Here is a 26,834-nt window from a genome sequence, read left to right as displayed (position 1 = left end):
AAATTTTCAGTACGATTCATCATTTGTTCTTGTTCTAGTAACTAGGCACCATTTTAAAATGAAATGAACAGCTCTGCACCAATAATAAAACAGGCAAACTTTGAACATAAGCCCACACCATGTCCCAAGCACAGACCTAAGCATGTAACATACTGAGAGCTCTAGACTAAACTAAAATGTATTTTGCGTACATATAAACTTATAACTGCAACTGAAGTGTACATTCATGTTAAGACATTCACGGTCACGTAATTAATTTATTGCCCTGAAACGTGATTGTCACGCTAGTCCAGCAAGTGGGACAATACAGCATAATTAGATTGAAATCTTCAGGGGAACTCTCTCTTGGTTAGTCTTGCTTGGCTCTTTGGGGTTCTGGTAGGACAGTCTCACAAATACAACAATGAGGATCACTCCTGGAAGGACAAAAATCAGAGATATTCATCTATATTATATTAACATCACTGTATTATTGCTAATTCAAATGCAACCCCAAGGCCCCTGCAACAAAGATGATTAAATACTACTTTTGTAAATGTTATAAGGGAGCTTACAGTGCAGTTCCACATATTTTAAAATAGATTTTAATAGCAGTCAGACTGCTTTTTGTCCTGCTTACCTATGACTGCAAAGGTGCCAAGGAGGATGCCAACTGCAGACTGAATAGTTGGCATGCCCTCCAGCTGTTTGGCAGCCATTTTGCAGTTTCCTCTGACATTGCAGGGACACACCGTCACTAACAGGATAAATGGGAAATATACAACTCACAAATCAGGTATTTTTAACAAAACAAACCAGAAAACTTCCTAAAAAGTCAAGAAAACGCAGTTCATTGAAATAATTTATGTTCAGGACTGATGTGTGGTTTTGTGATTTCTTGAGAAAATGGGAGTTATAAAAGAAAGGTTTCACTATCACTAAGAATAATGAATTACAGACAATGTTCTAACCAGTGGATTTAGATGGGTTAAAGAATAGTTGGGATAGGCTCCAGCCCCCCTGCAACCCTGAAAAGGAGAAGTGGAAGAAAATGGATGGATGGACCACAACTTTAGAGTGTTATTGGAGATTATTACAAGACCTGTCTCATAAACCCTTTGTCAAGCAATGAACCACATATGGTAACTAGAGTCATCACATACCATGTAGGATTTTTAATGTATCATCTTAATGGCATGTAGAGGCTCATTTTCAGCAACCATCATTCCCATGTCCCAGTGGCACATTATGTTAAGTAATGCACATCATATTCATTATATTATATATTATATATATTACATTATATTATATATATCACATTCACATTCACTGAATGGCCTTTTGAAAAAATAAAGATAATGATGTTAGCACAGCCTAGAACTGTTTTGCTGATTAAAGATGGAGTAAATTGATCTAGTTGCTTGTGCGGAGCTTAAACTTTCTGGGTTACTAGTCTCAAAATGCCCCCTTTTTTTTCTTCTGTGCTTATACAGTCATATTATGTGTGAAAATGAAAGTTTTCACAGGACTCTATGCAGTTCTGTGAAAAACTAAGCACACCCCATGATTCAATAGCTTGTAGAACAGCCGTTAATCAAATCAAATGAATAGCTTGACTTTATCAGTCTCTTTGTTTTGGAGGAATTTGGACTCACTAAAGGAGAGTGGGTCCAATTCCTACACAACTGTTGCTTCAGTTTATTGAGGTTTGTGGGCATTCATTTATGCACAGCTCTCTTAAGGTCCTGCCACAGCATTTCACTTCAGTTGAAGTCTGGACTTTGACTTTCGTTTTCAGCAGTTCTGTTATAGATTTGGTGCAGTGCTTGGTATCATTGTCCTGTGGACCCAATTTTGGCCAAGCTTTAGTTCACATGGCCTCACATTCTGTGATAGTCCCCTGGTCCTCCTGTACTGACCTGCCACTTTCTATCTGTGTTTCTGTCTTGTTCTCTCTCTCTCTCCATCTCCCCTATTTTCGTGTGTGTATGTGTGTGTGGTTTAACTCTGCCAGTTTGTTTCAGAGGCGGGGCTGCTATGTGCTTCCGCGCCCTCCAAGCAGACACACCTGGAAGCTGTTGGCAATCAACTCACCTGTGCGCAATTGGTTGTTACCTTCCTTCTAAGGAAGGTAACAACCAATTCCTCAGTTCTCACCAGATTGTTGCACTTACTGTCGTAGGGTTGTTTGGCTCCCATGGTTCATGGTTACTTTGTTAGTTTGGATTTCTGCTTCCTTTTGTGTATCAGTCCTGAGATTCCCAGAGAGAGAGAATCCTGTAATGAAACTTGAACTTGAACTTTTACCTTTGTATTTGAGTTGAGGTCTGAGTCTGAGTCTGAGCTCTTGGATTTTTTTTTTGCAGTTTCTCTGATCATCGCACCTGACCTTGGGGGGAATTTACTGGGACATCAATTCCTAGGAAAACTGTAGCATTGTGTTAACACACAGCTAACTGCTCCAGACCAGCAAACTGCCCAAACCTCTGCTTTTATAGACATGCTCATATATGATGATGACCAGTTAATCAGGTGTATTTGTTTAGCAGCACTAGTGAGCTGTACTTTTCACAGAACTGCAATGGGTCATGTGAAAAAATAATTTTTCATGTGACTGTAGTTTATCCTAACCAGTGCACAAGATGTTATTATGTGAGATTATGTGTTATGAGATTTGAACATGGTTATATTATGCAGAACACAATCTTAAGAGAGCTGTGTAACCACGAGCCTGGAAAAATCGTTTGTAAAGCGTCACTGCATCATTAATAAACAAGAGCAGCACTAGGACAAGCTGGCACACAGGGGTTGATCTCTATTGATTGTTCCAGCACTCTTGTCCCTGAACTGCTATGTACTCGCTTTAGCCTATCAGCGGAGGTGTCAGCATTACCTGGCAAGTTTATGAAGGTGCTCCTAGGAGGAGAGCTGCTGTCAGAAATGGTGAAGGGCACAGTGTAGACATCAGGAGGTAGGTATGGGATGTTCAAGGACAGGTTGGTGTGAGTATCTGAAGGACACAACACTTGTTAATGAGTGCAGAAAAATGAGAGAATTACACAAAAGACAAAAGTTTTTTTTCTCACCGCTGTTTGATGGATCACATTTATTACATTCATAGTCTGTATGACAACACGAAAGCGTGTGAACGTGGTACATGTAAGCTGTAAAAATATGCTAAATGAAGCTTTATTTTTGTTGCATCCCACAACAGCAACAGCAGTCAACAATATCATATACCACTTTAAAATATTTTACAAGTTCTACTACCAAATCAATACAATTCTACTACCAAAGGAAGAAAACTCAGGCAAAACTACATCCAGACAACTGTATGAATGCATAGCATGCAGAAAAGCCTGATGGAGCTCTGTATGGAGTGTTCTGGAGCCTGTGACTCTTTATCTTATCTCTGTAAATCAGTCTAAAACACAAGCCTGGCTGCATGACGTACGAACCCTGTCCTGTAAAGAGAAGCATATTATCAGGCTGTTTGAACTCTTATCTGATAGTCTTAAAATGTTCAGTTGCACCTCACCTCCATCCCTCTTCATGTTCCATTTATCAGGGAGCAAAACACGACCTGTGCAGCACTTCTGCAGAGGCTGTTAATGTTAATCTATATATCCTCTGTCTGCACTGTTTCACCTGTGACATGACATTTTATAAGTTGGATGTGTGACCGACCACCTACCTACCTATTCTGAAAGCTTGTGATGCCGAAAAGCATTTCCCCTTACAGCTGTGAACAGCCATTAAGAGTGTATGAAAATGGAGCACAAACATGCTGTTTCATTAACTGAATGTCTCTGATGAAAAGAAATGTCACTCAAGTCCCTGAAAGACTTGAGATGAATGGCCATAATAGACATGCACACACAAATCTGCTCTTTTATTCACTGAAGGTTGAGGTTATATCGTAAAAAACTGACAACTATGCTGCAAAATCACTGCCACAAGTACACATTTATTGGTAAAACCATTACTGACTATGACCAGGTGCAAAGCATTCTGCGAAATTCCTATTTTAGCCTCCATTAGTTGGCAGGAAACCAGTAGTGACGTGAAAGAAATTACAGAGAAGATATAATTACAGCTGGGCTCAATCAATACCAACAGGAACAGGGGAGTGAAAAAGATGAAAAAAAAACTGAGAGGGAAGCGGTTGAGCTGTGTGAATGACTTAATGACAGACGTCATTGCAGTCAATAGTTTTTATTCAGTGAGCACAACACAAGCAGTTAGAACTGCACAAAAGGATAATTATATTATACCTATCATCTCAGATAGGACTGGAGAAGTCTGTCAGGAAAAAAAACAGATCAGTGAATTTTGTACATCTTTAGACTAACCCTTCTTATGATGGTAATTCACTGATTTTAATTGATGCAAAAATAATGCAAAACACTTGGCACACTGTGGAAAACTAGATGTCCACTGGCTGTATTTAAAATTAGATTTATCTCCAAGTTCCATTTGGCTGGAAGGCAACAACCTGTCCTTTCCAACAAATTAACTTGCTTACACTCTAGATTAATCGGAGTAGATTATCAGTTTACACAGACAAGAAGACACACCATTCACCCGCACCTTTCCAAACTGCCTGATAACATCTAATTTTTCTATGTTAAAGAACTCAGGTCACAGCAGCTTCAGCCACTGTTGTTCATGGTTACCAGATAGACCTTTTTCACAGCTGATAATCTGACTTGTCACTTTAGGTAAAGCTTGTGTCCTGATGATGCATTCCACTTAGTGTAGATTCTGCTTAGTTATGATTTGGGGGGTAATTTGGGCTATTTGTTACACCCGCGCTGGCTCACTTTGAGACCGTGTTGGCAACCAAAATCACCTTGTTTCATCTTACTGGGAAAAAATTAACAGGAACACTTTCCAATCCAAGTTATTTTTTTAGTATTACTGGCTACATATACTTTATCAAATCAATGTAGAGAAGTAGCTTAGGGAGCTTCTTCTAGCAGCAGTACTAGGAGTGCTTCCCCTGTCTTTTCACTGTGAATCACATTGTATGCTGTGGGTTGACGGGGTTCACCTGGTCTGTGTTCACCTCACCATTAATAGGTGTTAGCTTCCAGTTACGTCGAACCGTGGCATCACTGCGGAGGGAGAAATTAAGCCGTCCTCCATGCTGCGGTCCATCGCTGTCCCGTGATGCAAGCACCAGAGCTTGATCCTCCAAGCGAGGTGTACACAGGTACTTCCAGGAATAGTCTCCAACCAGCACTGGACTGTTGTCATTCACATCCAGAATATGGACAGTCACCAGGGTGGATGCAGACAGGGAGGAGTTTCCTAAGAATGCAAGAGATATGAAAAAAAAAAAAGATAACTACTGTACATTAGGCTATTTAACACATGAATTAAGTCTTAAAGAAAAATTAATTGACTAAATCTGTGCCCGGGAAACTGAGCCATAGAGTCTGCCTTTTAATTAAACTGTTGTTTGGTGCATTTAAAAATGGAAATGATCTTACGTCCATCCACTGCAATGACCTCCATGGTGTACGTGCTGTTCTCCTCCCTGTCCAAGGCCTGCACAGTCTTTAACTCACCAGAATACTTCCCAATTGAAAAGTATTTCTTGGTGTCCCCTTGAAGAGAATATCTGCACCAGAAAAACATGCATAACTCTGAAAAATTAAAAGCACAATACTTCATGCAACTGTCAGTCTAAATCAGTTACCTTATTGGGTGAGAATCGGGGTCATAACCTCGAATGGTGGCAATAACCCGTCCTGGTTCCTCCCCTTCCCTCACAGTCACCTCATAATGGCTTTGAGACAGGATTGGGCCCTCATTCACATCATCAACATAAATGGAGACTGTTGATGTGGATGCAGGGCCGTATCGACCACGGACTAAGGCAACTGGATTCTGGGCACTGAGCACAAGGATGTATTCACTCTCACGTTCGAAGTCCAGCACCTGTGAAAAGATGCATACACACTGAGCCACACAGTGTTAAGTGTTACGTACTTTAATTTAAAACAGTGCATTGAACCACTATGTCCACAGCAGCCTTAATCATGCATTGCTTGTCCCCAAAGCAGAATTTTCAAAGTTCTAAATAGATAAAGCAAAGCTTGTTTGTCAAATAGGGTACTAGTACCCCTAGAGGTTTTTTGTAGTACTACATCCAGTAATTCATTTGTCCATCCATCCGTCCATCCATCCATCCATCCATCCATCCTCTTCCACTTATCCTGTTCAGTGTCCTGGGGGGGCTGGAGCGTATCCCAGCTGTCATTTGTTCAACAGATAATTAAAGAAATATAACTCATGCATAATTCTTTACATAGAATATTCTTTATTCTAAACAATTACTACTTCACCAAGAAATGCCAGTTAAACAAATTACATTGTTCTCCAAATATTTCTGTTTTCAACTGTTGTAGCCTGTCAGCTGCTGCAAAATCTCACAGAAAGAGAAAACAATAAACACAATCCCATTCACAGTACACGGGAAACCAATTTCAGATAATTAAGAAAAAAAAAAAAAAATCAAGAATATTGATTACTGGATGACGCATGGCAGCAATACAGCTGAACACACGGAGAAAGGAGGGATCCACATATTTGTGTGGTGAATCATTTTCTGTATTGATTCAGATGAAACAAATCAATGAAAGAACTCTGTAAAGGTGTTTGTTCACTGCAGCCGCCTCAGTAAAACACAAGGTCAAGTTTCTCAGTCAGTTTTCTGAGAATTTTTCTGTTTAATAAACTACATTCCATCCATCCATCCATCCATCAATTTTAAGCTATCACAGCATGAGAGGCAGGCGTCCAAAAAAACCACCAACAACAACAAAACGCTTTTCTATGAGTTTCTTGATGCATTTTAAATGTACCATTAAAGTGTTTTTTTTTCATGTCCATGTTTGTTCTTTAATAAATCAGCAACTGGTGGTGGAGTGCTGTACTGTACCCTTTTATATGAGCATAAATGTAATGACTGTAGATTTATATTTGAAGGTTCAACTGTAAGCACAGAGTCACAAAACAGCATTGACCTATTTGACAGCAGAAGAGAGACACAGTCTATGCCTTATCTTATGTCCAAGGAAACTGGCTTTACTGGCAGTGTTGCTATATTTCTGCACACTGTAGATACAAAAAAAAAAAACAAAAAACAAAAAATAATTGATTCACTGTGCCACCAGTGAAACATTTTCCATGATGCTGTTTGAGCAACTAGGGCATGACAGTGGAAAAGATACTAATGTAAACTGAACACACTGTTTTATAGTTGAAGTTTTAAGGCATTCAATTTGTAAATGTCCAAACAAGCATATAATATTAATAATAATAATAATAATAATAATAATAATAATAATAATAATAATAATAATAATAATAATAATAATAATAATAATCCAATTAAACTTATCCAAGAACATGAACAACTTTGTTTTTCCTCCGGGGTGAACAGTATGTGCCCTATATAGGTCCAAATATTGGCAGTAGCAGTTTCCAAGTGATACGATTACTGTAATCTGTGCACTAAAATAGTAACTCTAACCTGCTGATTGTAGGATTTTAAAAGTAGATTCACAGTATAAAAAGATGAGAAACGATTTTATACTGTAAACTGTGATTTTACAGATTTTAAAAGCAAAACAACAAAACTGAAAGAAAACAAATCCCATCACTCACTCTTTATCACAAATGAATTTGATTATTTTAATGTAATCTTTCGAACCCAGCCCTGAAGCTTGTATTTGCTGTCAGGTTTTGCCCATAAACGTGTTCTCTTTTCCCATAAATCAGCATCAAACTGGCACTGCCTGACATCATCCTGCTGAGTACACGTGTCTCTGTTACCAGGGAGAAAAAACGCAAACCTTGGAGGTTAGATGAGTACTGCTGTTAACTGGATGTGACGCATCAAACTGCTCAGTGTGTATTAGTGCATGAGAACATGTGCAGTGACCTCTGTCTTACTCACCTGATGATGCTAGTCTTTTTTTTTTACCCTAAAGCATGAATTAATACCTTTAGAGTAGTTGTAACTTGTTGTAAAATGTTGTTATTTTCACTATTACAGTGATATCCAATATTTAAACACCTCCAATATTAGTATCCTAAACAAATAATCTTTTATATTCAAAAAATATGCCTGAAATATGGTTGGATCAGTTTTAATTCTAAACAGGTAACGATGGATGTTCAAGCTCTCGTGGTGTTAAAAAACACGGTGAGACTAGTCAGAGTGACCTGCAGTGCACACACACACATACCTATATAATCACAGGCCACTTTATTAGATACATTTAGTAGGTACACCTGTTCAACTGCTCATTAACAAATATCAAATCAGCCAATCACATGGCAGCAACTCAGTGATCTATTGGGATTTTCTCAAACACAGATCTCTAGGGTTTATAGAGAATGGTCCAAAACAGAGAAAATATCCAATGAGTCTGAGTTCCCTGGGTGAAACTGCCTTTTTGATGCCTGAGGTCTGATGAGTCTCAATTTCTGCTTTAATATTCCGATGGTAGGGTCAGAATTTGGCATAAACAACGTAAAAGCATGGATCCATCCTATGCTGTATCAACAGTTCAGGCTGCTGGTGGTGATGCAATGGTGTGTGGGATATTTTCTTGGCACACTTTGGGTCCCTTAGTACTTAAACACAGCCTACCTGAGTATTGTTGCTTACAATGTTTGTCCTTTTAAGACCACACTGTACCCATCTTCTGATGGCTGTTTCCAGCTGGTTGACATGCCATTTCACAAAGCTCAAATCATCTCAAACTGGTTTCATGAACATGACAATGTCCAACCCAGTACTAGCATGGTATAGCTAATGAAGTGGCCAGTGAGTGTATATTTTTATAAAACCTATAACCTAACTGTTACCTCTGAAAGCCCAGTTTCACATTAACTTCAAAACAAGTTTCAGTTCACATTTCTTTTACAAAATATTCATTATTCAATTATTCATGTATTCATTTAATGTTATGTCTGATGTCACCAGATTTTGTTCCTCACTAATCCCATCATTTTCCCTTGTTCAGTTACTCTCCAGTCTGTGAGGTAAACTACCATTAGTATCTGCTCACACGATCTAATTATTCATTTGGCTTTGCAATTTCGAATAATGAAATGCGTCTGCTTTCTAGTGCTGACCTCACCCTGTAATCTGGTGAATTAAAGGATTTGCTTAAGTGCATTTTAATCCACTGGGGCTTTACTTGTGGAAGATTTAAGCTTTAATTTTTACTACAGTAAGCTAACTAATCTACAGTATCCTTTCTAGTGATACAGTGTTCATTGTGATATCTCACAAGGTCAATGTAAGAGCTACTCATAGAGACAGGAATTTAAACTGCATGACATCACTTTTGAAAACAAGTCATTGCCTGTTAATCTGAAATAATGGATCGAGATCTGTTTTTAGCTTTTGGAAATGCTCTGCTTTATCTCAGAGGGGCCTGTGCATCTCACAGTTCAATCACATTCATCAACTCCCACAAGAGGTTGAAAATAATAGACTGTCTCCTCCCTGTTCACTCACAGAGAGCAGACCATGAGAGTATACACACACAGACACACATTAATTCCTGCACGCCTCCCTAAAATGCCCTGTTGGATTATAGGAGGCAGGCGAAGGGTGATGCACCCTGGGGACAGGAGAGATTACGCCAATGTCGTGCAGGACTTTTTTTTTAAATTTTAGGCATGCTGGACCAAAGTTCGGACATTTCTGGTAATTATTTTCTAACCTATCCTATCTTTCAATACATTACAGTAATATCACATATGGTGTGATATTAAAATCATACCCTAATAAAACGAGGTTAGTTTTATGTGACTGCTAGTTTGACACAGCCAGCTCTTAGGACTGCACACACACAGAGGACAGATACAAGCTAGTATGCCAAAAATTGTCCTTGACATTAATATCTGTGCCCCTGAGAGGAAAGGTTCTTTGTATTCTCTCTCCCCCAAAATAGGATAAAAGAAGAGTTTAATTCAGACCTGACCAGAACGATGGGCCCTGAGTCATAATTTCAGCTGTTCTTTGTGGTCAAATGTACGCGTGTAGAGCTTCAGTGTGTTTGGTGTTGTTTACCTTTGAGAGGACAAGTGAGAGCTCATTGGTCTGCTTGTCTGTCACTAATGAAAAGACCTCCTCCTCATTTCCAGACTCTAAACGGTAGTCCACCTGCCAGCTGTCTCCACCTCGAACATCTGCGTCCCTCGCCAGCATAGCTGTCACTGTGGTACCCACCAGGGCATCTTCGGGGATGTGAAAAGGGCCGTACTGATGGTGAGGAGACACACAGAGTGTAAGATCACTAAGCTGAAAAGGACTCTCCTATGAAAAAGTGAAAAAGTGTGCCTGTGTATAGAAGAAATTTGCATTTTTTTTGACATATGTTTCAAAGCTGTCAGCTCATATGAATCCCCACTGACCTGACCCTCTTCAGGGAAACCGTTCCCACCAAAAAGAGAGAACATTCTAGAGGTGCATGAGAAAAACAGGACCCTTTAATAATCAGGCCAAGAAATGGTAATCCACATTTCTAATTTTTATAAAACTTTTGCACAGCACTTTTTCAATTCTCAAATTATATACATAATATAATTTTTCTATAAATAAATAAATCATTTAAAGCAAATATATCTGAGTGGTAGTCCTCAGAGGGCCCCTGTTTACATTCTTTGCATGTTTTGAAATGTGCCTTGGGTGAATAACCCCCATGAGGATCTCGCACATCACTTCCTGTTGTAGTCTGGGACACATTCGACCACATATATTATTTTGCACTGAATAGCCTGTACGTGTAAATTGTTTGGTTTTTTTTTAGCTGTCCTTGCTAAACCAATCAGGTGCTTGACTGCAATACTCAATTGTCAGTGTACTTATAGCAGAAGGGATGAAGACAGTGAATACATCTGAATTAAAGTGGTAAGCTGGACACCTTGGAGACACATGAAAGAAGGAGGAGTCAGTGTGCCTCTCATGTCCGCTTGTGATCTGATCACTGACGACACATTTTAGAAACAAAGAGGGTTATAAGAGAAAAGATATACCGGAGGCAGGGTAATTAGAATAGAATAGGATAGAATAGAACAGAATAGATCTTTACTGATCCTTTGCAGGAAAATGCTTTCCTACAGCAGTGCTAGCAGCTAATGCTAATACTGTATACAATGCTGTAAGAAAAACAATATAAAAAGTATACAACTGCGGATTAAAAGTAGTAGAAAAGAAAGACAGATTGCTGTGGGTGTGAGCTACTGAGCTAATTGGTGACAATAAACTTATTGTTGTGTTATGTGTATCTGTTTTCTCCTTGGTATCTCTGTGACCCCCCCACATCCCCACCTCCCACCCCCAAACTGCTAGTGGCAGATAGCTGTCCCACCCTGAGCCTGGTTCTGCCAGCTGGCACGTTCCTCTAAAAGGGAGTTCTTCCTTCCCACCATCACCAAATGCTTGTGCCATGGAGATAATCAATTTGTTGGGGTTTTCTCTCTAATACTGAGGCAGCAGTTGTTGTGAATTGGCACTTTATAAATAAAACTGGCTTTGTAATAACAGCTGCACTGAATACTAAATAATGATAACAAATATTTATTTCAGTACGAGGCCACTACAGGTTTTGCCAGGGAGCTGTTGATGTTAAGATTGTGTGGTCGCCAATAAATGTCAGAGATGACTGACTGCACAGTTTTCTGTTGAGATGATACGAGATTGCATGTGACAATATACGTTTGCCCCCTCTTGCCTCCCCTGGTGTGAGCTGACCTTTATTTGTGAATCTCTGTGTGTTTAGACAGCCGTTTAATCTGCCACTCATGGATGTCCTCCAGAGAAGCAACCATGCCTGTGATCTGGCTGCCCCATCCACAGAGTTGCTGAACCCAGTCCTGTCACCACTCACCTCCCACATCACCCCCTATAGTGCTGCACTGCCATGGAAAAAGCTGCACTAGTCAGGCGTGACCTGTTCAAGAGCATTTTCCACCTCTGTGTTTGTGTGCCTGTGGTAGTGATTATCTGAGTGAGTGTGCATTTGTTTTTAACAGCTTTAAAATGATCATTCAACAACATTTCAAAGAGATTTGATTAAAATCCTTAAGTGTCCATTACCGTGGGCAGGGACATAAAGAATAACATGGTGGCAGATGTTATATCAATTCTTTGATTGATATGAACATTTATGCCAAGGCTCTACAGTGGATTGCCTTCTGTCCTTGACAAAATTTAAACCTCCTTTTACAGGAAATCACCAGCCAATTTAATGGTGGGTCTGGGGCTGCAGCATTAATGATGCTTCACTCACAGAATTTTCTGTGAGATTGTAATGGCTAAGATAACACTGCTTCTTATACAATTTCTGCCATGTTAAAGGGCACTGGTTGGAGGTCTGTAATCATGATGTATCCTGCTGTAGATTGAGCTATAAATAAATGAGTGGAAATTTGTCTCTAAAGAAAGCTTTATCAGATTAAATTCTAAAAACACTGTCCGCTTGGAGAACAAAGAGCTGAATAAAAGTCTTCCAATAACATAATGCCATCTATATAAGCCTGAGATTAGAGGCCATATCTAGTTCCCCGCCAGGAAAATTAGATCAGTGACCTGCAAAGAGCATTCACAGTCCAAAATCCACTGATGATGTTTAGCCTGCCATTTTTCCAAAGCTATTGTTTATAATGCCCTAAACAGATCGATGCGTAAAAGGCGTCCTAATCTCTGTGCGCATGTATCTGTTTGAACATGTGTTCTCGTACCTCGTGTTGGGAGAAGACCGGTGGGTTGTTGTTCTCATCCTGCACCGTCACAACCACGGTGCAGGAACTGTTCAGACCTGCCAGGGACAGGATCACAGCTTCTGTTAGTGACTCAGGGTCAGCCCTTCTCACAAATTAAGAATGCTGAAGGAACAGCAAGTACCTCATGTTAGCCTTCGTCACACCCTGAGTCCATGAGTCATGCAGATCACATCATCTGTCACCCTAGACTAGAGACTAGTATATACTGTATACATCCCCCGGAAGCTAATGTATCAAGCGATACTGACAAACTCGCTCACAAAGGTAATTAGCATTTTTTTTTTTAACCAAAGATGAAATATTTCATATAATGTGTTAATCCTTGTTGCAGCTGTTTGTATCACTGCTACGCTATCTCTCTTTATGCCTCTAATTAGCAAGAGAAACACTACAGTTGTCTTTTCATGAAAACTGCACTATAGGGAAGGCTGTATTTTGCATTTATACACAAACACCTTTGGCATCCTCAGCAGTGATGGTTAGTGTGTACTGCGGTGCTGTGCCCTCCATACTGTCCGCTTGGACTGAGATGACCCCTGAGTCACGATCCACTCTGAAGAGGGCACGAGGACTTTCTGGAATTTGTCCGACTAAACGGTAGAAGATCCGCACATTGTCTGTCTTGGGGTCATCATTATCAGCTGCCTGCACTGTCAGGATTTCTGTCCCTGGAGGAAGACATATGAAGGAAGAACAGGATGAGGCTCTCTGAAATTTGCAGGCTCTTTGATTTACCAGGTCTATAGCTAAAAGGGTTTTTGTGGGGTTTTTTTTCCTACACTGTTAAAAAAAAATCAGCAAAAATACAGAACAATGTTCTGTTTTAAAATGAAGAAATTTTCTGTATTAAATTTTGACAGATATTTTTGTGTACCTTTTTAACATGCATTGAATTTTACCATTTAGAGTTAATGTACTGGCAAAAGACTATCACAGTGTGTGTGTGTGTGTGTGTGTGTGTGTGTGTGTGTGTGTGTGTGTGTGTATAAACCAAAATAATAAAAAAATTTAACAAAACCAAACAACTTAAAATGACAAGTTACAGTCCCAAAACATACTGTATTAAAGTAGGGAGAGAGAAAGAAGATAACAATAGCTTTCTCATGTAATCCTCACTCAGTAATTCTATTTAGATTAACAGATTGTCCTGCGTAATTCATTTCCCCAAATCAGGATGCTTTAAAGCACCAACTAAAAGGCTTCTTTTTTTTTTTTTTTTTTTGCCAAGGACCTGATATGTCACAACCCACCATGTGCTTTTTATGAGCACAGGAGAAGTGTTGGTGTTTTCCCTTTGTCCTGGCAAAGATCCCAATCTGCTTTCACAAAACGTATTTGGCACTCTCCACCCATTCATCAGTACAACATCACATTCAGACTGTGTTTTTACACTAAGCTGTGAACCAATACTCTCATTACAGATTAGTTTTGACAGTGGTGTTTTTTATGATCATCATTAACTTCTGATATGAGTTTTTAAAAGGTCTTTTTGTATGCAAAGACTGTGACTTTTGGCATTAAAAATTTGTATTTGGTTTTGGATTTTAATGTATATAATAATAATGTATATAAGGGGTCAAGTACCTCGAGCAGCCAGTTCCTTGACCACAGTATGGTACTGTGCCTGTGGAAATGTGGGTCTGTTATCATTGGCATCACCCACCATCACCCTCAGCTCCACAGGTTTGGCAATCTCCCTACCATCAGGACGCTCAACCACAATGTTGATTTGAAACTGACAAGGCAAAAAAAGAAGAAAAAGAAGGTGACAAAACAAAAAAGAATCACTGAGGAAAATATCTGCGAGGCACATGTGGTACACTGTGATCTCAGATTCATGCAACCCACACTCCCATTAATATTATAGTAGTTGATTAAAAAAAAGAGAGAGATAAAAGATTACAGGCCCAGTAGACCAGTAACAACTGCAAAGTGTTCCTCTCTCAAGTGCATAATGGGATACATTTCTGCATTAGAGGTAAACTGTCATGATCCTGGTTATACTTGATTTTGTTGAGGGTCTGGTTTCCCGATTTCCTTCTGCCTTTTCTGCAGCCTGTCTCTCTCTCTTCTTGTTTATCATTGTTAATTATTTGTATTTTGGCCACTTCCTGTTTTATTTTGAAGGTTACCTTAACAGAAACTGGTAGAAGAAATGGATCAGTGGGTGAGTGGATGGGCTAGCATCAGTACATTTATCACTCTCCACCTGGGGCAGATGGGGGTAACAGCACAGACTGAAGCTGTATTCAATTAAGAGTCTTCTGACATTTAGTGATTCTTAAGCTCTTTCACAGCAGAAGACAGGTAGTGTAATGTGTGAGAAGACCAAGTTTTAACACTAAACACACCAGTGTAGCTCAGTCAGTCTGGGTTTTTCTTTGGTCACTTGCACATTTGTGTCAGAATATTCTGCACAGTGAGTCATTCAAAGCTCACAGGAGCTTAAGTTGTCTGCAAAACTCAAGCGCAAAATGCAAACAATTGGACTTTAATTTGTAATCCTGCCACAAAGGATGATGTTTCCTTTGATCTAAAGTGAGCAAGATTTGAAATGAGGATTTTAGATTCACAATCTTTAAAGCTATTGTACAATAATCTCCTTGTCACAGGCAGGGTATGTTTAATGAATAGAGCACTTTTCAGGTTTTGGTTTGTAATTAGGCAGTGACTCAGTGCTCAGCTTTGCTGAAGTAATGTGCACCAGGGTGCCTACAATAAAAAAGCCATTAAGTTGTAAGTAATAGGAAAGTTAATTAAAACAGCCGCTTTATTCCAGTGAACAACATGAGAACCTTTTAAGGGAAATTAAGTCTGTCACTTCTCAGTGTTCTGCATTTAAATTAATAATCTTGCTACTAGTCATCAGATGCTGAATATGCATCTGTATGATGTACAGACCAGAAAAAATAAGTTTTTAAATCACAGTAAATGCTACACATTGTCTTTGTTATCAGATGCATGGCTGTTTCATACTATAAGTTAAGATATTGAAATAAAAGGTTCAATGTTACATAAAAGAACAAATTTAGACATTTTTGACACTAATCATAAAATGCCATTTATATGAGGCGCTGAAGATGTTCAGCTTGTGGTACAGACCTGGTCTTGTGTCTCTCTGTCCAGAGGAGCATTGAGATAAATGACTCCTTCTCTGCTGATGGTGAAGAGCATCTCTGGAAACTCCCCCTCCAGACCATACTCTGCCTGACTGCCACTCCATTTGACCTAAATCAACAAAGGCAAATAAACACAAACATTTTTATGAGTACTCAATTCTGCATATCTGCAAGTAAATTCAACATGAATAAAAATTTAGCAGCGCACTATAAACCTAGAAAGCTTTGCAACCGAGCGTGTAAGATGTATAAATATGAAGCAAAGCTACCATTTGTTTACATGATAAGGAGCCAGCTAAATGCTCTGACACTGATGGGGAACAGAGAGCACAGACAAAACTAACGATGAAGGCTGAAGAGGATTTTCCACTGCTTTACAACCTCCTGACAGAGGGCTGTGCATATGGGCTGAAAGGGCCTAGTAGCAATCAAACAGCACCCAACAAGGACAAGAGCCCAGTTGTATCACATCTGATGCAGACCCAGGGCATGTGCATCTCCTCAACTCACTGTCACACACTGGTCCCTTGTTTTGGATATAACTGCCCATATGCAATGCTTCTGTATACACAAAGCCACTTCACACAGCTGGCTGCCTTTCAATGTTATTGTGTGTTTTGACCTTAGAACTTTAAAGACGTGTGATTAATGAGCACTGACTCTTCTGTATAGTTATATACAAATCATCTATAAAATCATCTGTGTTGCCTCCATCGGTGTTTGAGTTCGTCAACCAGACTCTGTCTCCATGATAACTTGTGTTTGAGCTTGGTCAAGAGTGGCTGTGTGTCTCTTGGCAGGACTTGAGGCAATCAACATCAAGTAAACCTCCCAAATCAGGAAATGTTAAAATAATAAAGCTGAAGCTAGTTGTTCATATTTAATGAGTTGATAGAAGATGCAGAAGAAGAAGAAACATCCTTTATTGTCCCACAGAAATTTGGGTGTAACAGCAGCCGCAGTTATTATAAATATAAATATAATAATTTACACTAATGAGAATATATATATATATATATATATATATATATATATATATATATATATATATATATATATATATATATAAAATCAACAAACAAGATTAACAAGATTAACAAGATGCAGTACTGTGCAAAGGTTTTAAGTCACCACTCATTTCTTTGTATTTTATAGGAAAATGGGAAATAGATGCAGCGATTTATTGAAATGTACATATATTTAAATAATATAGTTTGTACAATTCTAATGAGCTATGAAATCAATATTTGGTGTGATCACTTTTATTCTTCAACACAGCCTGAACACTCTTAGGTAGCTTTCCTGCTTTTTCTTTAAATAGACTTCAGGAATAGTTCTCCAGGCTTCTTGAAGGACATTCAAAGCTCTTCTTTGGATGTGGGCTGTCAAGATGATCTCACACTACTTCAGTAATGGAGGCCAGTCCATGACTGATAGTGTTCAATTGTGTGTTTTTCTATCCAGGTGTTCTTTCACTGCACTGGCAGTGTGTTTGGGATCATTGTCATGCTGAAAAATGAAGCTGTTACCTATCACATGCTTTTCAGATGATACAGTATGACGCCTCAAATCTGATGGTACTTTTCTGCATTCATAGTTCCATCAGTTCTGACAAGATCCCCAACACCACTGTCTGTAGTGTTGACAGAGCCTCCATTTCTGATGAGGCTTCAGTGAACAGTAGATGGATCAGCTGAAGGGCCAAATACATCTCTCAGCTCCTGTGTCAGGTCTTTTCTGGACTTTTTCCTATTTCTTAAGGACATGTCTTTCACATATTATTCATCTGCTGTAGACCTGAGGGAGAATGGATACACCCCAGCCAGCAAATAGCCTTGTCTGATATTTGATGCTGAGTAGGTAACACAAAGTCTGCAGTATAGTTCATACCCATATCAATTGGTGAATTGTTAATATGAAAGTACTGATTATAGTACCTTTAATGTTGTTGCTATTCTTAACACAATCTCGCCTCCAATGACTAATGTTTGATGAAGCGCCACGCTGATACAATACAAGTATTGTCTGTAATATTAAACACTGATCATGAGGCCATGACAGAGTTCGAGTGGGGCTCAAACTAATTCCACAATAAATAATGAAATTTCATATAAGTGTGAAAACTGACGGTTCAAAGCATTTAAAAGCTTTGATTCATTCACAGTTACTGGGGCCTCACTCCCACTCAAGTCTCAATAGATTGCAGTCCTGAGTTCAAGTGCTTTCACTGATTGCATTACATAATCAAAGTTTTAGGCAATCAGAAACATGCAATAGATAACAAACTGAAACGCACTCCCATAGCCCCAGTGACGCAAAAGAATTGATAAATGTCTTGATTTCATATTTAAAAATCCAGACAGAGCTTGGTTTGATCTGATTGCAGAATCAGAAAAACTAATCACAACAGCAGTCTACACTTCCTTTCATACCTGACTATTACACGGAGAAGCATTATTGCAGAACGCACGCTAAGCAGCAGGTTGATTTCAGCATCTGTCACACCAAGGACGGTGTCAGCATGTAAAACACAACATTTGTCACAGTTGAGTAGATGTGGGCATGCTGCTCTATTTATCTGAGACAGTAGGGGAGGTGGGATGCATAGAGTGGGTCCTTGGACACGATTCTCTCTGTATGTATCAGTTAGTCCCACCACCTACTGAGCACAGCAGTATTATAGCACTGCGTGGGCGAAATAAGGCTTCCCCCAACTAAACACCGTGTTAACCTGATCCAGTTTTGTGCGATTTCTAGTTTGGGATGAGAACAAACAGGACACTTTGATTAAACGGTGTTCACGTAGATGAGTCAGTAATGGAACAAGAGGTCTCATTTCACACTCTGTTAACACATTTTTCATTAGGAATTAAAACAAATACACACATGAAAATCTGTTCATTGAAAGATTTCCAGACAGCCTTGTTTACATACAGAGACACAGATGCTGCGTGCTATATTAAATAATAAAAAGGTCACCAAGCCACGGTATTACATTTGAAATTATTATTAAACCAGCAAGGTAAAAATATAAACTTTACTGCAGATTTGAAATGGCCTTTGAAAATATGACAAAAAAGAAATCAAATCTGCCTACGCTTGTGAATCCACACGTTTTCTGTGGGTGGAAGGGGATGTTCGAACAGGAGAGAAGAGAGACTGAGGGCGAGTGTGGGGGAGGTGGGAGAAAACAAGAGGAGGGGGAAGTTTTGTGATCTACCTAGTGGCTAAAGCGACTCTCACAATTTGATTCAGCTTTATATTCAGCTCTACAGTCCCCTTTGTTTCCACAGTTCTCAGCAGTGAATAACTGAGATAAAAAAAAAATGCAGGTGTAGATTTAAAAGATTTCCTCACAAAGGAACTAACGGCCATGTTTTTTCCATGTGTTACAAAACCTCTAGTGGCTAGTGAGTTATTTATAGACACCCAGTAGGTATGACAGTATTATAAAAAGCAAAGGGTCAGAAAAGACCAGGCTCGACACAAATCTATAAATAGAATTTACAGCGATACCATGTGACGCATATTTGAGTTAATCCACTGTGAAAAAGGGATTGGCTCTGTGGGCTTTTAGGCTTTTTTGAAGAGATCACAACCAAAATCTTACATGGTATTGTGTCGATATCTTCATGCAATCACTGTGGGTACTGCTGTAGTTTTACTTTTGATTTAAACACTCCAGTGTAAGGTGACAAAATTTCTATTTATTTATCAGCTTATCTTTCATTGTTTTGTAGTTAATTAATTTAATAAAAAAATGTCAGGTAACAGTTCCTCACCTTACACATTGATGGTTTTGGCTGAATAAGAGATCTGACCCAAATTACTTACACAGTAGATTTTTTTGTTTTTTTGTAGACTTTAAGGTTACATAATAGTAGAGAGAAGTTGACAAATATGCCAGAAAAAGAAAAACATATATAAGAATGACTTTCTATTGAATTTCTCTTTGAATAGATTGGATTTTTCTCTGGATTACAGAAGGTATTCAAAAATTTGTAGTGAGCTGTACAATATGATTAACATCACACCCCGTATGTTGATCTGTATTTGAGTTTAGATTTTGGCTTTAAGCTGTAAGATTTGTATAATACCCCTCCGAGTGGTGGTAGGTGGGTGGGCAGCAGTGAGTGAGTAAATATGGGAGTTAAAGTGACTCAGTCAGGAGGTGGCCTGAAAGGATTCATGGCATTTGAACAGCCTCAATAATTTAGTATTTGGTCACTTAGAAGGAAACACTGAAAACAGCATCAAGCAATGTGATGCCACTTCTCTCAGACCAGCCTACTGCCAGTGTTTGATTGACTGTAACATGATAACAGTGGCACTGCATAAAGAATAATGCACCACTGAATTATATTTTTAAAAAGTCAAACAGTTAAAGGTGATTTTTTTTTTTTTTTTGTAAATGGATAAATACATTTATGAGCTAATGTGGATTTGTGTTGAAATGTTGCAAAGTAAACACATTTTATTTGCTCTCTAGCTTCCTCACCTGTGAGATGGGTATAGGGTAAGGGCCGGGGAGATTTTCCTGAAGCCGTACAGGGTCAGGTGATGCCCAAGTGTTTCCAGTCACCTCAACAGTAACAATGCCAGTGGAGAAGAAAGCATCTGCCCTCCCAGCCATATCCTTCACCATCACTGAGAGCTTGTAACGGCCACACATCTCTGGGTCCAGAGTAGAGGCTCCTGGTGGCGACAGAGGCATAAATTAAATAAGAAAGCCTACAAGAAAACAGTACAGTACAGCATTTATTTTATTGTACTCTTTGTGCTATTTCTCAGAGTGTAAAGGACAAAAAACCCTGAAAGTTAAACAGTAACTTTAGAGAACAAAAAAAAGAAAAAAGAAAAAGAAAAGCATAATAACACAAAGATTTAAAGAAACACATTTCACTCAACATAATTTCCCTCAAATAACTGAGGCATTGCATGTATTTTAAATGCTAAATTTAACATGTGTCTTACGTGTCTGAGTGCTTTTTTTTAATCCCTTCATTTGTAATTTCTTGGTTAAATTGAAAGAAAATAATGTAAACAGCCTTTTTGAAAGGTAATCGTGATCGTGAGTAACAGCTAGCCTAAAGAGAAGGTACAAAATCAAGGAGGCAATTTTCACTGCTGCTCGTCTTGTGGAAATCAGCAGCAGCGTGGGCCGGAAAGGACCAGCAAGTGTGAAAGTCATCCAGCTCCTGCCAAACTGTAGCAAAGGGCAATTCCAGAGCTACAGAAATAGCACCGGCGCACGAGAATTTCCTACGTGTGTGTCCGCTGGACTAAAAGGATAACATTATTGCAATACTTTTGTATCAAATACTTATTCATTATTAGTTTTTTTGTGATGTTGGATTTTTCCAAGACCTTTCATTATTTTCACATTTTGATCCTATTTTAGTAACTTCAGTTGTGGTTTCTAAGAAGTTTTTTTAAATCCAGTAATGGATTCTTGAGGCAAATATCAGTAATAATGAATATTGCCTGTTTTGTTTTGAAAAGACAGATTTTTTTTTTTAAAGCACGAATCCATTTCATTAGGTTTCTTATTTTGTATTGAGATGTGAGTGTTGTATTAGTATAAGGTATTTGGACAATAGCAGATTTTGTGTATTCTTTGCTTCAGCACATTCACATGGAAATAACAGAATAGATACTACAGTGATTATTCTTAATATGAAATGAGTTGAAATCATTTCCAATCAGCTTTAATGTGTGTAAGTTTACGGTGTGAATTGTGTGTGAGATGCAGCTTTTTTCATACATTAGCTGTTTAAAGGTTATTGGGCACTTGGATGCAGCGGTGTGCCATTTCAGTGTTAATATATGCAGAAAAGAGCACATAGGAGCTCACACATGGGCTATAATTTAGATTACAGTGTGACAGTGAAGGAGATAATGAGGCGCATTGTCACAGGGATATCAAAGTAGTTAGTTTGCCATAATAAAAAAAAAAAAAAGAAGCATACATAAACAGGAAAACTAGAAATTGGCAAACGACCTAGTAGACTGAGGAGCACAAGTATTATGTATGATGGGGAAGAAAAACCCTTTTATGTCTGCACAGTCAGAAATGCTCCCAGGATGATGGTGAGCATGTTTCTATATCAATCTTAAGATGCAAATAAAAACTAAAAGGCCGATTGCGGTTTGTAAAACAACAACAGAAAACAGTAGGGTTGTATAATGTCAACATACAACCCTTGTGTCATGACACAAAGACAGAGTGAAGAAAGGAACAGTTCATGACCCAAAACATATTAACTGTATTGTAAAACATAGAGCTGCGTCCTTTGTGGCTTTGGCATGTATGACTACTAATGCAACTTATTTCATTCCTGAATGAACGAAGCAACTGGATGAATGAATGGGGTAGAGGAACATTCTGTCTGCTCAGATTCAGCTGAAGCCATCACAATTCACTGGATGGTATTTCATCATCTACAGACTATCTCCATAATATGCTCCTAAGAAATAAGAAAGCATTTTTGAATGTGTGAAAAGGCTTCTGAAATTGCAGGAAGTTGAACCAAAATTGGAGCACATTCTTATAGCAGAAGAGCTGCACTCTAGTTGACCCTGCACTTTGATCTTTGTGAGAAAATAAAATTATGTAAAAACCTCCCTTTGAAGATGAAAAAAAGAAAAAAACATATAATGATCCCTTCAGTGATTGGCTGGGACTGACCTTCTTCAGTGAGTGAAACCTCTCCAGTGACCGAGTCGATGGAGAACATTTGGCTGGAGGGAATCCTGGGTGTTTGTTCCATCAGGCTGAATCGCAGCTCAGCATGGGGACTGTTGCGGTCGTCACGATCTAGTGCTTCCACCTGCATGAATGGTATTCCTGAGAGAAACGGGTGGCACAGAGTCAAACAGTGGAACGATAGGGGTCACAGAAGTGCCCCTCTGTCCGTCCCTAACTTCCAAGAAAACAAAAACATGAGTTGTGTAGCTACAAAGTTGAAATGTTAGAAGACAATAGAAAGTGTCCAGTCTGCACACGGATGAGATACAGCAATAACATTTAGCTTCAATAATGTGACCTTTAACAGAAAAGTGATCAACACTGAGGTGTGAAGGTGTGTGTACTGTACCATCATGGTTTTCTTAAATGAAAATCACATAAAACATAATGAAGTTGCTAGCACTGAACCCCAAGTATATTTAAAGGACTTCAGATGGAATACAATGGGACCTTTGCATGAAACGGATGGGATTGGTAAGCCCTGTGACAAGCCTTTTTTTTTTTTTTTTACTGTCATCAAAATGTAACTGATGCTGTTTACGTTATTAAATCTATTTATACTGATGTTAAGGTTAAACTGCAGTTTCCAGGGAAACATGAAGCATGCTTTCCACTGTTGACGGAATTCAGCAAATTTCATAAATCAGGACTGACGAATGTGACCCCAACTTAAACAGGTTGTGTTATACATCACATCAGAGTGCAAGGTTCTCGTACCCTTGAGAAGCCCGAGCTGCACGCTGCCTCTCATGCTCTCCTCTATGAACGTAGGCACGTTGTCATTCTTGTCGATGACACACACTTCAACATTGAAGCTCTGATGATGCACTGACAGTCTGAAGGACACCTGTGACGCAATCACAAACATATTCAATTAATAACACATGCTGAAATCCACAGCCACCCTTTTCATGCAAATCATATAGCCGTCTAAATACTGCACTGAATATAAGCACGTGGCCATAATGTGACGAAGAAGAGCATAAAAATGTATTTGCTATGTGAGCTGTCTATATCTCACATTTAGGAAAACTATTCATTGGCCAAAACCTGACTGAAAAATTGCTTTCAGTGCAATATGATCAGAAGGGAAATGTTATTCTACCTGCAGAGAGTAAGATGGTTGTTTCTCCCTGTCCAGTGGTTTTAGAGCATACAGAAACTGAGCATCAACTCCAAATATCCCCTCATCGTCTCCTGTTACCACCAGGTCACTGTAATTAGATGGCAGGCTTTGAAGCTGTTGGGACAAGAACAAACAGTTTACATGAAAAATCAGTTTTTGTTCCTGATTAATAGAAAAACTTCTAGTATACACAAGCAGTAAGGTGACTACACCAATGTCATGTCTGTACCTGCATTTAAACAAGATGAAAATAAAGACATCCTTAATAAATAAATGAATTACTATACATAGAGCATATTTAAAATGTATGTTATCATTTGGTAAGTCAGTTAAACTTAAGCGTCTTTTACTCTCTACGGAGTTGACTAAGAGACAGTAAATGAGCACCCACAGTAGCTGACCACTATTTGTTCCATATGCCTTAGAAGATAACAGAGCTGTGGTCTGCCAAAAGCAACATTTCTTTGGAGTTCTTGAAAAATTCATGTAAAACAATTAACATTTCAAACGCTATAATAAAAGATAAAATTCTCAAAGTTGAATCTATAAATCTCACGTCTTCATCTGGAAGGCTGGGTTGTCTTTCTTTGTTCCCTTTGTTAGTTAAATGTGTATTAATCCTCTGCTATAAAATAGTCTCCAAGAGGCACACAGTGCACTTTTGTTTGAATAACAAACTGTACATTATGTGCCAGTTATACCTATATACCATACTAGGAACAAGAGGGCTTAGCAGTTAGACTGGGTAGGGCTTCTTCTTCTTCTTCTTTCAGCTGCTCCCTTTAGGGGTCGCCACAGTGGACATGACCTCCTTCACAACATCCATGAACCTCTTCTGAAGTCTTTTGGCTGCAGTGAAAGTACTGATGTTTGATGTTTAAGTGTTTTGTGAACAATAAAACATAAATAATATCACATATTGCCCAGCTTGTTCTTTACAATTTTTATTTACCAGCATCCTGCCATTTATGTACCCCATGATCAAATAACCTACAACTCTGTAATACCTAAAAGAAAGACTCAGAGAAGAAAACTTAAGCTATCGAGGCTTTGAATTTCCTAGATGAAGGTCCTCTACAATAAAATGTATATTTACATATAGACCCTATCTCTCTAGAGCAGACATTTAATGGAGATTGAAACTGCTTACAGTAATTTGCGAGATGAACAAAAATATCAATGGCACTTTTGTACTTTGTAAGGTTTGATGAATTAATCGTTCAAGAAACAGGAGAACAAACTAGTTTAGCCCTCTCTGACGAACACAGCTTCATGAAAAGGTTTTACCTTGAACAAATCTGAAGCAATTATGTCCATTCCATTTATAACACAAAGTGGGGTTATTATCCTCCATTCTAGCCATTAACTGGGTATTTATGAATGAGTCAAAATGACACTCAGTCTGACATCAAAGACTAAATATATGCCTATGTTTCACACAAGATGTGATGACATCAAAATCCAGTCCATTAAAATGCCAGCATTCATGCTGTTGCATAACCAAGACTGACATGTATGAATTAAACATCCTGCCTTCCACCCAGATGGACTAAATGCAGAAACTGAGGCTGACACCTGAAAAGTCTTGTGAACATGTCAATTACAGGGTTTATATACCTTCAGCTCTGAGTGGCAAAACTAAAAAAGGGAAGAAAAGGACAGATCCAAGTTTGGTTTACAACATAACTTCATTGAATGCCTGTTGGATTTGTTTTTTTTTTTTGTTTTTTTTTTTGTTTGTTTGTTTTTTTCCCATCATGATACTGATTACTAAATGATCACCTTAAATGTTAAATCTTGATTAAACGTAGCATTTCTGGGACTTCTAAATACTGAAAGGTCACTCTAATAAGCAGGATTTGTTCACAGACTCAGAATTCTTATCAAACTGAATTTCAGAAATAAAATCTGCTCATATTTCTACTTAGATGTATAATTATCTAATCCCTATGACTAAAAACGTTAAGTTTAGAGAAAAAACATCTATTTTCTAAGATAATGCGGACAAGAAGCAAACAAGAAATACACTGGAGTTTTTAAGTAAACTGAAGTTCCTTACCTTTGTTAGATACCATGGGAAAATACCATCGTAGTTTTCGGGGACACCAATTTTAACATTTGTCCCAGAGCATTGTGCAGATATACAGAGTATTGCCCACTGTGAAACAAGATATTAATTGTATCTTTGTAGTAGCGGAAGAACAGTGTTCATGCAGTAATGTGAGCTTATGAATTGATAAAGTATGACAGGTTAGAGTATTAAAAAAAACAGCTTACTATGAGAGCTGTGATGAGCATTGGTGTAGCTCTTCTCTCAGCCATGTGCCCGTTCATAGCATTTCAGACCAACTGTTCTCAGCACAACAGACAACACAAATACTTTGTTACTGATTCACCACAATGGAATTCTTTCAAATGAGAAGAGTTTACGTTTTTTTAAATGTGCATACATAAACACCTATGAAACCAATAAATGCAACATCTGAGCCCACAATACAGTCAGCAGCACAGAAGCCCAAGAAAGACACTTTTGATTTGTAAGTAAAAATGCTGTCTTTTATAATCAATCTCAAAGCAAAGCATGTTTCAAGGGAGCGTGAATGTCTGACAAATATCTTGTAGGCACAGCTGTTTGGCAGTACCCAATCACTCTGAATTGTGGTCACAGTAATCTCCTATGAACTCCTCTAACTGCAATTAAAGCCTCCAAAGTGTAAAAAAATAACCTCTGGGTTTACTGTAGCTCAATAAAAGCTGACTGTGACAGTAATTAAGAAGGGAAAATGTTTCATCAAGCAGTAAAAAAATTAAATAAACTCTATTCCCACTTTAAACAAAAAGGTTTCCTCTTACCTTCACCGAATGATGTGTGTGCTCCCTCTGAGAGGTGTGAGAGGAGTTTAAATTGGGTGGAAAAACTGAGCACTTTTGCTCCTTTGGTGGATTAATGGTTAACACTTTGAAAAGAACATGCTAAACTGCTCATTTTCCTTCCTGCAAAACCAGTGACCAGTGAGGTTTCATTGCACCGATAAGATCAAATGAA

At 38.5% G+C, this 26,834-nt stretch overlaps 1 protein-coding gene across 1 annotated transcript; it reads right to left on the bottom strand.

Annotated features, from left to right (window-relative positions):
* On the bottom strand, positions 1–26,717 carry cdh16 (cadherin 16, KSP-cadherin). The gene is made up of 18 exons (XM_030726175.1): positions 26,642–26,717; positions 26,066–26,137; positions 25,848–25,946; positions 23,768–23,902; positions 23,380–23,509; positions 22,603–22,761; positions 20,413–20,609; positions 15,898–16,023; positions 14,380–14,530; positions 13,251–13,463; positions 12,754–12,830; positions 10,082–10,273; positions 5,684–5,925; positions 5,475–5,605; positions 5,053–5,292; positions 2,873–2,989; positions 620–736; positions 1–416 (listed from the first exon to the last, which is right to left on the bottom strand). The coding sequence occupies exons 2-18, from the start codon at positions 26,120–26,122 to the stop codon at positions 316–318; spliced, it is 2,484 nt and encodes an 827-aa protein (XP_030582035.1). The 5' UTR covers positions 26,123–26,137; positions 26,642–26,717; the 3' UTR covers positions 1–315.
* Positions 26,718–26,834: the final 117 nt, after the last annotated feature.

Source organism: Archocentrus centrarchus, chromosome 3 (genome assembly GCF_007364275.1).
Source record: "Archocentrus centrarchus isolate MPI-CPG fArcCen1 chromosome 3, fArcCen1, whole genome shotgun sequence".
Lineage (NCBI taxonomy): Eukaryota > Metazoa > Chordata > Actinopteri > Cichliformes > Cichlidae > Archocentrus > Archocentrus centrarchus.
Note: the sequence above shows the minus strand (reverse complement) of the source record. Positions and strands in the feature narration are given on the sequence as shown.